The sequence below is a fragment of the Nuphar pumila genome, chromosome 2, assembly GCF_984573655.1.
Source record: "Nuphar pumila chromosome 2, dmNupPumi1.hap1.1, whole genome shotgun sequence".
Taxonomy (NCBI): domain Eukaryota; kingdom Viridiplantae; phylum Streptophyta; class Magnoliopsida; order Nymphaeales; family Nymphaeaceae; genus Nuphar; species Nuphar pumila.
Window position 1 is genome coordinate 33,820,457 of NC_143250.1, and position 18,833 is coordinate 33,839,289.

Below are 18,833 nucleotides of genomic sequence, written 5' to 3' on the forward strand. Positions count from 1 at the left end.
TCTGCAAAAGTCATTGAGACCTACCACCTAAGATAATTTTTGTTAGCCCAGTTCCCTAGCTCCGATGACTGGGGACACCGAGTCATTTGCTCAAGGAGTGTAATTGTTAACAACCTATCCATTGGAGTTTTTGTACTATCCTATTCTCTCCTTTGAAGTAACCAAAGAGACAAATGTGTATGTCAGGTTCTATTTTAACTGATAACTTATTCTATATGCTCTGGTCTTTTATACCAATTAAAGGCGATCATTACTATTTATGTAATTTCTCTTTCATCATTGTGCATTTGCACGCTACGAGGTTACCATAAACCTTTCATCCAATCATCGTAGTACTAACATTCGTGCATGTCTCATAGTATTGCTACGATGAGAGGGGTATCAGTTTCTCAGAAAGAAACCCCAACTTTTTTGTATTGTGAAAGAAACAATGTAACAATTTTAGTTTAATTCGACATGCTTTGGTCTTTCAAACCAACTCGAGCATCTTGTCTTTGAAGGCGATCATCACCATTTATGTTATTTCCTTTTCATCATTGTGCGTTTGCACGTTACGAGGTTACCATAAACCTCTCATCCAATCATCGTAGTACTAACATGCCATGCATGTCTGACAGTACTGCTACGATGAGAGGTATAGGTTTCTCAGAAAGAAACCCCAACTTTATTTAGAAATCTCAATTTTTTTTGCTTTAGGTCGGGGATATCCGAGTCATTTCGTGTAACGCCTAAAAAATTCAAGACTTGTAACTTTTAGAATAATTTAGAAAGCTTTTGAAATCATATGATTATCAGAGTTTAAATAGTAATTCAGCGGAAAATGATATTTTTCAAAACAAGTCAATGGACCTTGAGCGCATTACAGTGTAAACTTTATTTTGTCGAATTTCGCATAACCATTGAAATCAAATGGTTTCATAATGCAGTTTCAATAATTGAGAATTTGTACATCAGATTTGCAACTCATTATATTTATTGAAACAAAAAAGAAGTTTAGTATAACAACTTTAGTAACTCAAGGTTTAATTAAAAGAGAATTTTTGAAAGACACTTTATACCAAATTTACCAACATGTCCTCAGGAGTGAAACGTTAGGAAAAGAGCTTCATCTTGATCTCATCACGTCATCGTGTCATCGTAAGCTGTATCACCTGTACACCACCTGCCCATGAATGGGTCAGTTTCACGAAAAACCGGTAGGTACATAAGAGAGTCAATATAGAAATGAAATAAGCAATTAAAATAAGTTATGAGTTATATTTAGCAGGTGCAATAGATTATGCAAATGAGTAAGCATTTCTAACATGAACATTTGAATATGTAAACAAATGAAGGTTCACAAAATTTTACAGCAAGTAACTACCTAACTCATAAGGTGCAAGCAATTGCATAACAAGCACTTTAGAAGTTGCACGCGGTAAGCAATCATACAACAATAGTTATACTAATCACAAGTTGTAAGCAACTAATAATACAGGCAACTCCATTAGCCCTAGTTATAAACAGTTCATGGATTACGAGCTGTAAGCAGTTACATTGACAAGTTAGGATAGTTCAACCAAGTAGTAAAGCATGTCACAGGTGTCATATTGCAATTAGCATAATGCTATTATCATAAGCATTTAACTAGTACGAGCAACCAGTTATTACTAACAAGAAACTAGTGTAACACTACAATAAACATGCATAATTCAATGAGTAGAATATTGAACTAAACAAGCAAGTCATGTCACAACGTGCATATCTCGATAATGTAAATAGTTTATCTTATGTTTCGATATTAGCTGGCCAGGCAGGTACGTGCAAGGCACAAAACGTAGAAACAATCGAGACCAGTCCAGGGGTTTATTATGCTATGTGTTTTAGATAACCCGGATGGCTGACTGAGTCCGCTCCTAAGGAGATGGCCAGTGACCAAGAGAGTAAATCCCGAAAGGCATAGGTGGTCTGTGGATGCATCCAACTGTAAGCTACCATTTGTAGCCCATTTCTCCTAACTCCGATGACTGGGGAATCCAAGTCTTTTGCCCGTAACTGCCATTAAAGGAACTGTCCATCGGAGTTTTATACCATCTGTCCTCTCTTTTGACGAACCATGGCGAACGAGCACGACAGGGTTTTTTTAACCGCCGCCCTGTTCTACATGCTTTTGTCTTTCGACCCACTTAAGCATCTTGCCTGTGAAAGCGAAACCATCACCATTATGTGTGTTATACGCGCCATTGCACGTTCGAGGTAAACATGAACCTCTCATCCTACTCATCGTAATACGCAACGTACCTGTTCAAAAGTACAATCACGATGTAAGGGGAATGGATTTCTCATATAAAATCCTCAACACATCTGCTTTGTAAAAGTACACAGTATAATCACTCAATTTTATATTTGTCATGCTCTGGTCCTTTAGACCCTCACGAGCCTCTTGCCTGTTAGGCGATCATCAACATTAAATGATTACAATAAGGTGCCAAAACACGATTCGAGGTTACCCCAAACCTCTCATCCAATCATCGTAACACCAATGTGACGTACATGTTCAAAGGTACGGCCATACTTGTTAAAAGGTACCACTACGATAAAAGGGGAAACAGTTTCTCAAAAGAAACCCCCAACATTTATCCTTTATAAGAGAAGTGATACAATAATTACTCAGTTTGATAAGATCAAGTCTCTTAATTTATATTAACACAATGGCATCTTTTAAGATACGTGATTTGCCTCGAATCACTCTTTTGAAGTGATGATACAATATTGCATGCAAGAGATTGTTGCGGATCTTGCTTTCGTTCTCTAAAGACACGACTATTTGAGAGAGTTGCCTGATATATTGCAACTCCCAAAACCTTCGAGTTTGCTTTGCAAGGTTGCGACCTTGATAAGTTGTAACCCTTTTCAGAGTTTCTGAATCATATCAAAATATCAATTTATAGTTGTAAAGCATTCTATTCGAAAGTGTTGTCTTGGAAAACTTAGTTGCACTTTCGCAACCTGCAAGACTTCCAATTTTCGCTTTTACAAAACTGTGCATTTGAAAACTGGATTCGCATAAGGAATCATTTTAAGAGGAACCCTTGCGCACAAACGCTACTCGCATCTTTCGTAAATAAACAAAAATAGGATATATAAAAGGCTGCATCGACTTGTATATAATAACTGCGAGCATGGGAACATTATAGCGTGATAGCAAAGTACTAAGCAATACTCGCTATGCAAAAATCACACCTCGAGCGAAAGATGTATAAGCAAAATGCACGAGGTACAAATTTATACATCGATCAAATATCTAAACAAGCAAGTAAATATGTAAATATGCAAATGATGCACGAGGTACGAAACCATACATTAGTCAAATATCTAAGCAATCAAGTAAATATGCAAATAAGGCACGAGGTACGAAACCATATCTCAACCAATAAGCGTGCATGTAAGTAAATACGCAAAGCAGATAAGTAGAGGAAGGAAATAAAGTACGATTAGGCATATCTAGCATGACTATTAATTATTTCAACTTAATTCAGTTCATCTACTGCCATTTTTGTGCAACTTCCCCCTACCTTGGGAAGTTGCGAGGTTTCGATTGCCTCTGAGCATAGGTGATGATGGCTCGGGTCGCGGGGCACGAATAAGCTTCGTTGTGCAAGCTGAGAGAAGTAAACTGCTAGTATAGTAAAAACAGAATGAAAGAAAGATAAGGGGCAGTGGATATGCCAGAAATCTGGAAATGCCAGTCCCTGCTTGACAAAACCTGGGAACGACAGTTCCTGCCTGACAAGAATCAAGAGGCAAGGCGACTACCCTGCCAGACAAAAGGTTCAAATGGCAGGGGCGCGGCCCCTGCCTGAGCCAACTACGAGGAGGCAGGGGCGAAGCCCCTGACTAACACATCCGAAGGTGTGTGGGGGGGGGGGGGGGGGGGGGAGGGGGGGAAGGGCAAAGATAGGGGGCGAACCCGTGTCTATCCAGAAAAAGAAGGGGCAGGGGCAAAGCCACTGTCGAAGGAATCCCAACGACAACAGGGGCATCGCCCTTGCCGACCGAAACAAAAGAGGGAGACAGAGAGTTACCTGAGAAGGGGCCGACAAGGTCGGCGTCACTGGCGATGGCTCGCAGGCTGGAGCTCAAAGGTCTATCAGAAAGGGAGAGTGGGTGAACATAGAGAGAGGGTGAGGATGGCGTTGGGGTCGTAGGCGCCCGCAGGGAGCCGATGGCATCAGGGGTTGCGAGCAGGGGTGCTGACGCAAGGAGGGTGAGGAAGGAGATACGAGAGAGGTGGAAGAGAACCAGAAGATGGGGGGAGGAGAAGGGATGGGCGTACTTGGGAGAAGCTCGGCGGCGTCGGCCATGCTGTCGCGCGTAGGTAACGAGAGGAAAAGTGAGGAGACTCGAGAGGGAGGGGAGGAGGAGCACAGGGAGGTACCCTCCCTCTGCGTGCTTTTAAAGGCACGGGGAGGCGCTGATTCGGGAAACCCCAAAGGGGTTTCCATTTTTTGCAGAGGGAGGGAGGGTAACGACACGGGCGGGGTGCGGTGCACAAGGGAGAGGGGTTTTCTTAAAAACCCTTTCTCCTGCGTCGGGTTTTTTAAACCCTAACGGGCCCGGGTCGGGTCCGGCCCTGACCCGGGTCCGAGAAACTTTTTTTTTTAAACGTGGGTTTTATATCCTACCCCTCTTAAAAGAATTTCGTCCACGAAATTTCATTGAATGTCTCTCCATAGAGATCGTAGTCTGAGTTAATCGGTATTGACGAAGGTGTACAACATGTGTGTGTGATCCCAAACATGTATGCTTATAAAGTGATCAAGACAACTCGTAATGAGTTCCTAAGAAAGGTTTCAGTTGAAGAAAACATATGCGTGATTTCCTTTATAACTTTTGTTTCATGAATGGGGTCTTTGTACTGTATCATAATCAAGTTGTCGTTTGTTGTCCTTGCTATTCCTAACAAACTCTTTGTTCGGAATAGCCTTGCCGTAAGGAGATGCAGGGAGGGGCTCGGGCACCAGGAGGGGAATCGGCCCCTCCCTTACCAAGCACGACACAGGGAGGGGCTCCGCCCCTCCCTCACTAAAAGGAGTCGTAGGGAGGGGGCTTTGCCCCTCCCTTGCGATCTAGGGCATCTGGGAGGCAGCTCGGCCCCCTCCCTGCGTAATTAAGAAGCGGGTGAGAAAGAGAGACGAGGGAGCAAGAAGAGAAAGGAGAAAAAGAGGGGAGGTGGATGCGTACCTGGGGTCGCCGGAAGGAGGGTTGTCGGCGTGCGAGCGTTGCCGATGCCTTCGTTGCAGAGAGAAGGAAGAAGGTGGTAGCCGACGGCGGATGGGGTCTCCAGCGAGCCAACGAGAGAGAGTCGGGGGGAGAGAGCAGAGAGATGGGAGTCGGGGCAGGCTGAGAGGGAAAGAGAGGGGGAGCCGAGAGAGCGAGAGTATAGAGAGAACGAGAGAGCAGGAGAGAAACGGTGAGGGGGGGTTTCGTATTTGAACCCCCCTGCCTCGCTGTCTATAGAAGACCTGAGGGAGGCGATGAGGCTGTTTCCGACCGCCTCTCCTTTTGGATCCGGGTCGGGTCCAAATCTGGATTCGACCCGGGTCCAACAAATTTTTTTTTGAGGTTTTACACGAGGTGCGCCTTGAGGCACGTTTTTAATAACATTGCTTGAACTATAAATACCAAAGTATGATATAACATGCTAGGTTTTTCTGCTACAATAGAAAATAGAGAACCAAATACATATGCTCTTCAACCTTAAGCTACTCGTTCAAAAAGTTGATATGTTGAATTCAATGTTGTGAAAAGCGTTGAGGCGTAGCATAGCGCTCCACCAAAAACTAAAGCGTTGAGGCGTACGCCTTGAGGCAAGGCCGCTATTTCTTAGCACCTTAAGGCAAAAGGCCCCTCGCCTTGAGGCCTGGCACGCCTTTTGCTCCTTGAGGCGCGTTTTTAATAACACTGGCTAGCAACTTTGTTTTCTTTACTAGTGTGCATAAAAATTCATCTAATATTCTCTCATAAAAAGCTGCCTTTGTAAGAAACCATTTCAGCAGATGCTAGCAGTTTTTTTTTTTGTTACTGGTGCATTCATAAAAGTTGTCTTTGTAAGGTGCCATTTCAGCCGCTTCTGAAGTTAAATCATGATTTGATAAGCACAATGTTTGGGCCATTTTTGTGACTATGGACTTCACCAGACCAATGATGGGAATTAGGGAAGAAATAAATCAGCTTCCTCAACCTGCTGGACTTGCTGTTTTCTTGAATTTGATTTATTTGTATTGTTGGAAAGGAGTTTTGTTCTTTTATTTGTTCCTTTTTATGTCACTATGGACCATGCCAGGCCATTGATCTGAATTAGTGAAGAAATAAGTTAGCTTCCTCAACCAGCTGGGCTTACTGCTTTTCTTGAATTTGATCTCCTTGAATTGTTGGAATCAGCTATTCTTTTATTGGTCATTTAGCTATGAAATAGAGGACTTTGTGCCAGATTTACCGGAAGCGCCCCTATAGTAGGGGAAGCACGCTTCCCATTTATGGGAAGTGTGCTTCCCCCACGCTTCTCCCTCACTTTCCCCATGCTTCCCCCTCGCTTCCCTCTTTTTTCCATTTTATTTTTTATTTTTTTTTCTTCTTTTTTCGCTTCCCCCTCGCTTCCTAGGTCGCTTCCGGTTCTCTTCCTAGATCGCTTCCGAGACGGTTCGTGACTCGCTTCTAAGTAGTCCCACGCTTCCCGCTTCCTAAATTTTTGAAAGTGCCTCGCTTCCCGCTCCCCGTATCGCTTCCCGCTTCCTCGACTGGCAACCATGCTTTGTGCACATATATATACATACAAAGAAATGGCTGTTAGACTTTGAACTAATATGTAATGTATGAGAGACTGAAAATCAACATGATACTAGTGTTTTATTCCATAATTCTTAATTTGATTATTAAAATAAAAGCCTGAGCATGTGATTTCAAATTAAAAGATCAATATCTTGTCATTTATGGTAAATTCAATGAAATTATCAACAAACCCTTTTTCGCACGATAACTTGCTAGTTGCTTTATTGATGTCTACAGGTTTTGGAGTCCTTGAAGGATTCAACTTCTAGTAGGCCAGCAATTTTTGCAATGTCAAACCCTACAAAAAATGGTTAGTAAAGTTCATCCAAGTTTTCTTTGCTTTACAGCTAATTCACAATTTGTCTCCTTCAATTCACTAATATGCTCTTTACTGTTGCATATGAAAGCTGAGTGTACCCCGGAGCAAGCTTTCTCAATTTTGGGCCCTAATATTATATTTGCAAGTGGAAGCCCATTCAATGACGTGGATCTGGGTAGGTGATCTTACGAGTTATCTTCCTTTTGTATCATGTTGGGTTTGATTAATGTTGTCAGCTTGGTAAGCATTACCAATAATTGCAGCAGGCAGAAATGTCGGCCTTGTAAATGGGCCACCTACTTGGGCTTGGGCTGTTCAAGCCAGTTATGCTTATTCCTAGCTTGAGCTAGTGGCCAGCTGGCCAAGCATCCAAAAATCATGTTTTTTTTTTGTCAAAAAAGCATGATCCAATAATCAATTCCATTTGCAGGGTCAGATTTGCAAAAAAAGCATCAGAAATGCCCAGTTCACACTCTAGTTCTCATATTCTAGTGACCACACACACACACACACACACACACACACATATATATATATATATATATAGTGATAGGTGTAATGAAGTAAAAAGAGCACTCAAACCTCACACAAAAGGTACAAAACACACTCAAAATGTGTTCACCCACATAAGCCACTAAGGGCCAACAAAAACACACTTAAAAAATATGTATTATTGAGAGAGGAATGCACAAAGAATGCATTATGAAAAGATTGAATGCATTCTTGATGACTTGAATCTACATCCCATTGTGCATTCCTCTCTCAAAAATGTATATTTTGTAGACCTATCTACATCCCATTGTTTTCTTTCCTATAGGTAAAAATCGAATTTCTCATGTTTTTGCTTTTTCTAGGCTTTCTAATTCATTATTCATGGCTTGAATCCATTATTGATAATTTTTAGCCTCATTATAGGAGGATGGTTCTACATATGAATGAATGACCACAAGACACTCTATACTTGGGTTCAAATTCATAGGATACAAATCTAGTAGGTGCTTTAGAGATCCTCATAGATATTCTAACACTAGATTATCCTTACCATTAGGATACAAAGGACTTCCTAATAAAACAATTGTAGAAAAAGGATAAGGTATTCCCATAACTTGTTTTATGATTAACTAAAATCCCTAGTTTTGTTGTAAAGTTTTGGAAAGTAGTTCAACCAATTACAGGTGAACTGACTCTATATGTGTATGTCAGTGCAATTTGTATCGGGTTGTCTTCAAGGGTCAGAAGTTACTGCAATTCTCATATGAGGTTGTAAACAAACGACCTACTCATAACTGAGGAATGCAACCCCAGAGATTAAAAAAAAAATCTATGAGAATCGGCAACCTCTACTTAATTGAATGAGGAAGAAAACAATGTTAGAAGGTCATCTTATAAAATAACAGGTTCACTTATAAAGAAATTTGTATCGCCATTTAGCGAGCTAAGCTCAACTTCTTCTTCTTTTTCGGACCTATTTTGTGATTCATCAAGTGCAAATGTTGCGCAAACATACAGCAGGTGAGGTTGCATACGAATACACAGAATTAACAACATATTCCATAATTCGTCTCACATAGAGATTGTGCAGACATCCTTTGTAGCATACCGGTGTACAGAGGCAAAAAGGCATTTCGTGGTTCATCAAATGCAGAGATTGTGCAAGACTGTGTTTCGTGCTTGAAATTAACATTCCACGACACATAGTAATCCCTACAAACCCTGATTTAGACAAAAATAGAAGCTTCAATACCGATTTTCTTAAAAACAAAATGTGCTAAGCATGCATGCAGAACCCAGATTCTGCCCTTGTATCGGTTAAACCCACTCAAATGGGTTGAGCATGCTTGATGCAAACAATCAGTAGCCACCATAGGGAAAATCTACTATCGAAAATCCGAAATCCCCAAATCGAGGATTTAGGGTTTTCGGCAAACCTAAATCCCCAAATTTTTTGATTTGGGATTCACAGAAAATCCAGTGCCCCCTTTCCAACTCAGAAAACTGGAGCCCCCAAATCGGTTATTTGGGGTTTTCGATGGCATTAAGTTTAAAAGAAATCCGAGGACAAGGGAGGAACTGGATTTGAGATTCCCTTCACAACAACCGAAATCCAAATCGAAGATTTGGGGTTTTTCGGACAACCCACACCATAGTCTCAACCCATGACGTACCCAACAAGGAGAACATAGAAAATTCCTACCTCTTCTGGTGCTTTTCCGACGATCGGAGACTGCTGTCGCGAGAAGAGGATTGGCCAATGTCGAATGCTCCACTGCCGAGCTCGGGTCGAGAGGGACAGAGAGACAGAGGGAAGAAACAAAGCGATAGGGCATGGGCGACTGAGCGAGAGAGACAGCAGGGAAACAGGAGGGAGTTGAGGAAGACCGAGAGAGAGAGAGAGGGAGAGGAGAGGAGAGGAGAGTGGGAGGTAGAGACTCAGGGTGTAACGCCCCAAATTTCAAACTTGCGAACCCTTTTCAGAAAAACAGGCAAGAGACTAGAAATATTTCTTTCCTTCAGAGTTTGTTTATGAAATCAGCAGAAGATTTGTCTTTGATAAATCATAAGGCAAGCTGACAACTTTGGGCACGTTAGCTAAAAGAACCAAAACTGACAAGATTCAGATATCCTAAGGGAAATCCGATACGAACCCCAAGCGTCTAGGACGCGAGCTAAGAGCAGGAAGAAGAAGTCTTGAAGCCATCTTGCAATCGCGCCATCGCCCGTAGTGTACCTAATAAACACCTGTACCCATAGAATGGGTTAGTTTCGCGAAAAACTAGTAGGTGCACAAGAGAGACTACAAGGAACTGAATTAAGTACATTTAATTCAGTAGGCTACGCAGTTTAAAGCAGATATGCAGTTAAACAGGTAAGCAATGCAAGCAGGTGAATAGTGCAAACACGTAAGCAGTACAAGCGAATAAGGCGTGCGAGCGAGTAAGTAGTGCAAGCAAGTAAGCAGTGCAAATGCGTAAGTAGTGCAAACAGTAAGCAGTTCAACGCAAGTAAGCAGTGCAACTGACCAACGCAGCATACGATCCATTTGATCGCAAGCTGTGAACAGTAAGCAGTTCAACGCAAGTAAGCAATTCAAAGCAAGTAAGCAGTTCAAAGCAAGTAAGCAGTTCAAAGCAAGTAAGCAGTGCAACTGACCAACGCAGCATACGATCCATTTGATCGTAAGTTGAGAACTACTACGCAACAAGCTTGTCCTCTCGTTCCTAGAACGAGGTCTCTGCATCTAATCACCATCAGGACATCGTTTGTCGCTCACTACTTCTAACAAACGCATTGTGCTAAACAACCTTAATCTATCCTCATCTCTCAAAGTCTTACGCGGCTAACCGTCACCGGTTATGACGCACTAAGGCATCATACTTTCTCAGAGAAGCTCACCCTTCCGTAGAAGGTCCAAAACATGATCACTAACTCAAATCACTAACGATCTGATTCTCACATCTGAGTCATGCACGTAATCATGCTAAAACAGAAAGCCGAAACTATGAATTCATAGTTGGCTATCACAAACAATCTCAGAAGATCGTCACAGTTCACCATAACTTTTTATGGTAAGCAAAAACACAAGATCCACGTCGGATCGTTCGGTCCGAGAGATATACGACCGGACAAGGAATTACCGCCCTAGAGGGTATACCTGATCTTGGACCCTACACTTCCTCACAGGAGTTTACCGTCTTTGCAGCTACCCGTTCGTGGACAGTGTACATCCTCTCAGAAAATCTCTCCGTCTAGCCGGGTCACCCGATCTGGGAAAAGTATAACCTCACAGCGAAACCTTTGGGAAACCGGTCCCCAACAGATGCCATATCCAATGAAAATCATTGCGATACACGCATCAACATAAATGACCCCTCTCGGGGTCGATAGCCACTAATACGAACAACAAGATCAACGCCCGGATCACTTGGTCTGGGACATGTATAACCTCACAAGGAATTTCGCCCTAGATGGTATACCTGGTCTTGGACCATACACTTCCTCATAGGAGTTCACCGTCTTTGCGGATACCCGTTCGTGGACAGTGTACATCCTCACAGAGAATCTACCACTCTAGTCGGGTACCTGGTCTTGATCATACACGCCCTCGCAGATAATCCTTTGGAGATCAGGTGCTCGACAAACACCCTACTCGGTGATACACGCATCTATACAATCGACTGCTCCGAACAGTTTACTACTCTCGATGTCAGTAGCCACAATATGGGCACAAGCATGTATATCAACAATATGCATCGTATCACTCCACGCATAAGCATATAATCCTACACATCGTATGATTGCCACAAGGAATATTGCAATCCTCAAATAGGCCCTCAAAGCATGTGTAAACGACACATGAGAACGCGTAGATATGGCAATTCAGTTGATTCTATGGGCGAAGGGTAACTAACTCTATCCGTCAGTCAAACAAAACAAATGAATAAGACAAGCACTCATAACAATGCTCGTAAAACATATAATTACCATAAAATGGCTCAGTCCATCAACAAGTAATTAAATTAATCGTAAGGCATAAACCATTACATCACAAGCCATTCATAAGCAATCATACGACAACAGTTATATCACACTATGTAAGCAGCTTATAAGACAAGCGGCCACATCAATCCTAGTTGCCACCAGTTCGTACATTACGAGTTGTATGCAATCACATCAATCATAAGAGATGCAAGCCAACAAGTGTTACGCTACAATAAGCACCAAACAGTTCGACCAAGGGATAAAGCAAGTCACATGCTAATATGTAGCAACTGGTGTAATGCTATTATTATAAGCATTTAACTAGCATGAGAAACTCCTTATTACTCCGCAAAGAACTGCGTAAGCAGTTTAACCAACTAGAGTAATGCCTTGACAGGCGTGCACAGTTCAACGAGTAGCATACTGAACTATCGAGCAAGCAAGCGAATTAGTAGTGCAAGCGAAGCAGTAGTGCCAGCGAAGCAGTAGTGCAAGTGAATCAGTAGTGCAAGCGAATCAGTAGTGCAAGTGAATCTCACGACCCATGACCAGTGTGAACAAACCTTATGTTTTGATAATTACTGGCCTGCGGGTACGCGCATGCAGAACATAGAAACAACTGAGACTAGTTCGGGCGTCTGTTATTCTATGTATTTTCGATAACCCGAATAGCTAGTTGAGTCCGCTCTAAAGGGGACGGCATTAGCCGAGAGAGGATTCCCCAGAGGCTGAAAAACAGTGCCACGGATGCATCCAACTTCTGCAGAAGTGTTGAGCTAACTTGTGTAGCCCCTATCCCCTAACTCCAATGACTGGGGAGGCCGGATCTTTGCCCGTGGGGTGGTTGTTAACAACCTGTCCATTGGAGTTTTTGTACTGATCTGTCCTCTCCCTTGACAGACAACCAGAAGCGAACGGGTGCGTTAGGGGTTGCTTAACTAACGACCCATTCTATGATGTGGTATTTAAACCACTCGAGCATCTTGCCTGTGAAGGCGAATGTGAGGCCATTTATGTGATTACAGCATTTTGCATTTAGCGTTGTTCGAGGTCGCACGACCGTCTCATCCGATCATCGCAGTACTAGACGTGTCGTGCACGACTACAAGTACTCTAGGATGAAGGGGGTATAGCTCCTCAATAGAAGCCTTAACAGGAGTGTTTCACAAAGATGTAAAGTTTATCAACTTTACTTTATCTTTTGAAACAACAGTACTTTATGCCAACATTATGCATGTGATTATCTCAAATCACATCCGCTATCGGGGTATCTACATGTCTCGCATGACTCGATACCGGCCTCGATAGACGGAATACGGGTTTCTCAACAGAACACCCGCTAAGAAGTTCGCTCGAACCCCCAATTTGGGATCACCCGAGATAAGCCAAGAAGGCGAGCAAAGTAAAGGAACTGTAAACAGGAGTGCAACACAAAACCTGTGCGCGATGCGCAACGACAAAGTAAAGGACAAGGATCGCGAAACCGCGTCCTTGAGTTAAATGTGTACTCATATAAATATATATGATATATATATGCATATATATTTATTTAATTGTTTTTTCTAGTTAATTGAACTCAATTCAATTGTCCAAGTCTTCTGTGCAATCTTCCCCTACCTTTGGGAGTTGCAAGCTTGCTGTCGTCCGCGGATGTACGCGATTGGCGGCTCGGGTCGCGGAGCGCGAGCAGGATCTGTCGTACGAGCTGCAAAAGTAACGATCTTAGCAAGCTAATACTAAAATAGAAAGTCAGGGGCACAATCGCCGTCCTGACGTAAAGGAAACAGAGGCAGGGCATTGTGCACATGCGTACCTGCTATAAGCGCAAGAAGCAGGGGCAGGGCCACGAGCCCCTGCTGACATGCTGTCAGCAACCAACGGGGAGGCAGGGGGTCGCACCCTTGCCCGAAGAAGACAACGAGGGAGGCTTCGCCCTGCCAGCCAAGAGAGCAAGGAAGCGAGGCCCTTCCCTGCAAGCCACTAAGGGGGAAGCAGGAGGCCGCACCTTGCCTTTCAACAACGAACGGAGGCCTGCCTGATGCCAGGGAAAAACAAGGCGAGGGGGCTTTCCCCGGCCTGTCGAAAAACAGCGAAGGCAGGGGCGATGCCCCTGCCTAACGAGAAAAGAGACATAGGGAGGGCTCGGCCCCCTCCCTTGCTGTAACAACGAGCTGGGAGGGGGTCGAGCCCCTCCCCTGTCAAAACAAAGAGCAGGGAGGGGGCTCAGCCCCTCTCCTGCCGTAACAAGAATCAGGGAGGGGCTTGACCCCCTCCCCTGTCAACACAAAGAGCAGGGAGGGGGCTCAGCCCCTCCCCTGTCATAACACGAAGCAGGGAGGGGGCTTAGCCCCTCCCCTGCCATAAGGGGATGCAGGGAACAGGGAGGAGGGGCTCGACCCCTCTCCTGCCGAAACATGAGGCAAGGAGGGGGCTCAGCCCCTCCCCTGCCTAAAAGGGAGGAGAGCTCAGCCCCTCCCCTGTCGTGACAGAGGGAAGAGAGAGGAGGGGGTCGAGCCCCTCCTCTGCCGATATAGGGAGCAGGGAGGGGCTCGGCCCCCTCACCTGCTAAGAGTGGGCACGACCCCTCCCGTGACCCCACGAGGAGTAAGGAGTAGGGAGGGGGGCTCGACCCCTCCCCTCCTAATAGTGGCACAGGGAGGGGAGCTCGGCCCCTCCCTTACCAAACACAGTGCAGGGAGGGGCTCGGCCCCTCCCTCGTTGAAACGAGTCGCAGGGAGGGGGCTTTGCCCCTCCCCTGTGATTGAGGGCAGCAGGGAGGCGGCTCGAAACCCCTCCCTGCGCAACGGAAAAATGAGGGAGAATGAGAGGGAATCGAGGAAGAGACGAAAAAAAAGGGAGAGCGTACCTGAAGGTCGCCGGCGGCAGCAACATCGGCGGCGGGGGGGGGGGGTTGCAGGTGGCGGCAGCAGACGAGCGAGGGAGAGTCGGGAAGAGACGAGAGGGGGAAGAGAGATCGAGAGGTGGTGAGGGAGAGAGACGGCGAGGGGGGAGGTTTCGTGAACCTCCCTCACCTCCCTTGCCTCGACCTTAAAAGGCACGGGAGAGACGGTCGGGGTGCCCGACCGCCAGTCCCCCCCTTTGGATCCGGGTCGGATCCAAAACTGGATCCGACCCGATCCATTTTTTTTGTTTATTACACAGGAACCCCCTTTTGTTGGAGGGTGCCTGAAAAGAGAGGGTTGTTTCCCTCACCAGCGGCAGCGGCACATCCCTTTCCCCCAGCTCCTTTCGCTTGCTGCGTTAGGGTTCAGAAATGAGCCCTAACGCAGTTTTATCGAGCCACACTTTCTTTAATTTTTTTTTTGCATACCTCTTTACATGGGGCGCGGCCTGGGTCCGGGTCTGAGACCCGGGATCCAGCAGCGAGATGGATCCGCAGTTCTCTTGCGGTGTGGATCCGCATGTTGGATCCATATGGATCCAACTAGGGATCCACACATTAAAATTATATATATATCTTTAATATATGATTATTATTATATTACTATTACTATTATTATTATTATTCTTTTTTCAAATATATGTATATATATGTATATATATATAGACCCTAATTGATGTGGATCCTGAATCCGAAAATTTTCTCTTTATTTCAGGATTGAAACTATGGATCCAAATAATGTAATTTGGATCCAAACCTTCAGTAGATGAATATGGCTTCAAAATAAACTATTTTGGATCCTATATAAAGTTTTCTCCTTCAAGATCTAATTATAAATTCGTAGATCCACATAATAAGTTTTGGATTCAATATCAACAATAACCATGATATCGAGGTTCCAATATCAAGGATCCGAACCAAAAATTAAAATCTATTATTAGGTATTTATCTGGATCCAATTATCGAAGATCCAAATAGTATTTTAAGGATTTGTCATCGAAGATCCGAACAGGACATCCGAGATTCAATTAGATATAAAAAAAATTAAAACAATGAAAGTATTATTGTAGCAGCTTCTGAATATGAAATTCAAGTTTGTTTATCTGATAAAATTCACTGTTATTACACTGTGTGCTTTATTTTGTCCCCTGAACCCGATATTGAGGTTCCTTTTTCTAGTCATGGTTTTAGGGAGAGTCCGCCACTTTACCTGGGGGTGACGTGTTTTGACACAGTTGTTGTTTTTGGTACCAAGAAAGTGGCACTTGTAGGCGTGGGGTGTCCCTTGTGTCCCCGACATTAGATGTGGAGGTCTAATGTTTCGAAAGTGATTCGGTCGAGGGCTAAGTTTGAAACCTAGTAATAAATTACAAATTGTGTGTTAAGCTATCTTGGGAACCTAACTTGACCTCGGTGATTATACCTGTTTGGTGTATTCACGGGCAATGGTAATTAAAAAAGAGAAACTTAAAGTTATATGCATTTAATAGGGAATGCATATGGAAAAAGAAAAATTTAAATAAAAGATAACAAAATGAATCATGCATTGCACAAAAGTCATGCAGTTTCCTGTTGTGCATTAGATCATGCATATTTTAATTATCCTCTCAATTAATGTATGATGATGAATGTGAAATGTTTACTTCTTATTGCATGTTGAAGTTTTATTACTTGTTACTACTTTATTGTTTTTGCATGCTTAACATTATAATTGTTTCATGAAAATTTCTTAAATGCTATGAACTATCCTGTATGTATTTCTCTCAAATGTTGCATGATATCTTATCTTAACCCTTTATCTTACCTGTTTCACTAAGAAGTAGCCGTGCTCAGGATTTCGATTCTGACACTTGGTTTTTCGCAGGAACAGGTGATCAGTGAAGTCGACGGCTACTGGGAGGGCGCGAGAGTCACATTGGGTTTTGACAACTTCATTTGTAGACAAAGTGGCTCTTTCTTTTTGGTCTTTTAGTTCTAGTGTTATTTTCAGTTACTTGTTTCAGTCAGTTGTTACGTTACTCTCTGTTGAGTAGAACACTGTCTTTGAGATTGATTCTTGATTCATTAATAAAGAATTTGTTTTGGCTCTAGTGGATGATGATTGTAAGTTCGTTTGTGGTGATTGGATATTCAGTTGGAATTGGAACTGTGAGGAGCCCGGGTCTCTAAGAAGTTTTTCCGCACTGTTTAAAAAAAAAATGCATTTTCAAAGGGTATACGTTGGGGTCGTTATAGGTTTGGTATCAGAGTCACCACAAAGATTTACAATTTTACCATTTTTTAGTGTTAAAATTTTTATTTTTGGTATGTGAGCCCTGTCCTGAAGCATCAACAAGTTGTGACTCATCCTTCAGAGTAGTCTTCTTCACTGGTAAGGCTATTTAATACTGTTATTTTAAGTATATGAACTCTGTATGATTGATTGCATTCATAGTTCAAGTTTTATTAGTATGAAAATAAAAGCCTTAGTGTGATTATATGAACGATTATTGTTCGTGACCAACCCAAAGGGGGTAGGATCGGTGAGGGACTAATTTGTGAAAATATATGCATTGTAGATGTCGTACTCACGCAGAGGTGCTTCATCTTCCACTGCTGCTTCCGCGAACTGGCAGGAGCAAAGGGACTTTATGATGTAAGTCATTCACACACTGACAGAGACCATGAGGGCGCAAGCGACGCAAACGGCTTAGGCTCTGCAGACAGCATGTAATAAACAAAAAAAAAAATTGTTGGATCAGGTCGGATCCAGTTTTGGACCCGACCCGGATCCAAAGGGGGGACAGGTGGTCGGGCACCCCGACCGTCTCTCCCGTGCCTTTTAAGGTCGAGGCAAGGGAGGTGAGGGAGGTTCACAAAACCCCTCCTTCGCTGTCTCTCTCCCTCACCGCCTCTCGGTCTCTCTCACCCTTCTGCGTTGCCGACCCGCCGCCACCTGCGACCTCCCTCCGACGCCGATGCTGCCGCCGCCGACGACCACCAGGTACGCCCCTCTTTCCCCCTATTTCTCCCGTCTCTTTCTCCCTCACTTCTCTGTTGTGCAGGGAGGGGCTGAGCCGCCTCCCTGCCTCCCTCAATCGCAAGGGAGGGGCAAAGCCCCTTCCTTGCTGCCTTAAAACCCCAGGGGTGGGGCAGAGCCCCCTCCCTGTGATGGGTTTTGCAAGGGAGGGGCCCAGTCCCCTCCCGATGCCTCTGTTAGCAGGGGAGGGGTCGAGCCCCTCCCTATGTGCTGTTACGGGGAGGGGGTCGAGTTCCCCTCCCTGCTCCCTGTGTCTCACTACGGCAGGGGAGGGTCGAACCCTCCCTGCTACCTTTGACGGCAGGGGAGGGTCGAGCCCTCCCTGCTGCCTCTTTTGGTCAGGGAGGGGTCGAGCCCCCCTCCCTGCACCCTCGTCTTCTTCTTCTGTCCTCTTTCTTCTTCTCCTCTCAGTCACCAGGGAGGGGTTGCGCCCCTTTCCCTTTGCTCGCTGATATCCGTGAAGGGGCGTAACCCCTTCCCTTTGTTTTCCCATTCGACAGGGAAGGGGCCCGGCCCCCTCCCTATTCTCTCTCTTCTCGTTTGACAGGGAGGGCCGCGACCTCCCTCCCTGCTCTCTCTTGCTAGCCGATCGGAGGGCACCAGCCTTTCGGCACCCTTCGCTCGGTGAGGTCAGGGAAGGGGCGCAACCCCCTTCCCTTCTCTTTTTCTTCTTTTGACCGCCGACAGGGGCTATGCCCCTGTTGACACCTTTTCCAGCGGACTGGCAGAGGCGACGCCCCTCTGCCGCCACCTTCCTTTCTGGTCGGAAGGTAGGGGTGATGCCTTTGCCGTCCCCTGCCTTCGTTTGTTGTTCCGATAGGGGGGCTCCACTCCACTCCGCCCCCCTCGTCCTCTGGCAGGTCGGCAGGGGCTGGACCCTAGCCGCCTGAGTCTTCTACAAATAGGGAGTGGCTGCTCTCTGCTTGTCTTCTCGGTCTGCTTTGGCTGGCAGGGAGCAAGCCTCCCTGCCTCTGTTCGTTGGCAGAAAGCCAGGGCTCTCCTCCCCTGTTCCTGCCGCGCTAAGCAGGGCTCGTGCCCCTGGCCTCTATTTCCGCAGCGTGTCTGCAGGGAGCGAAGTCCCTTGTTTTGCTTCGCAACGGGTCTTGTCGGACCCACCTCCTGTTGTTTTCTTTATGGTTTAGCATACTAAAGTTCTAAGCATCGCAGGTCGAACGGTGGTTCCTGCTCGCTCTTCATGGCTTGAGCTCGTGCTTACCTACGCAGCTGGCATACGAGGACCGTCACTTCTCCAGGTAGGGGAAGATTGCACAGAAGACGTGGACAATTGAATTGAGTTCAATTAA

General features: G+C 44.8%; 1 protein-coding gene across 1 annotated transcript in view; it reads left to right on the top strand.

The window, feature by feature from the left end:
* NAD-ME1 (NAD-dependent malic enzyme 1) overlaps positions 1-18,833 on the top strand; it is a 185,164-nt gene that overhangs the window by 146,260 nt on the left and 20,071 nt on the right. Inside the window, exons 13-14 of the mRNA XM_089995612.1 lie at positions 7,048-7,120; positions 7,218-7,304. Coding sequence (XP_089851738.1) covers positions 7,048-7,120; positions 7,218-7,304 — 160 coding nt within the window. The remainder of the gene's footprint in view (positions 1-7,047; positions 7,121-7,217; positions 7,305-18,833) is intronic.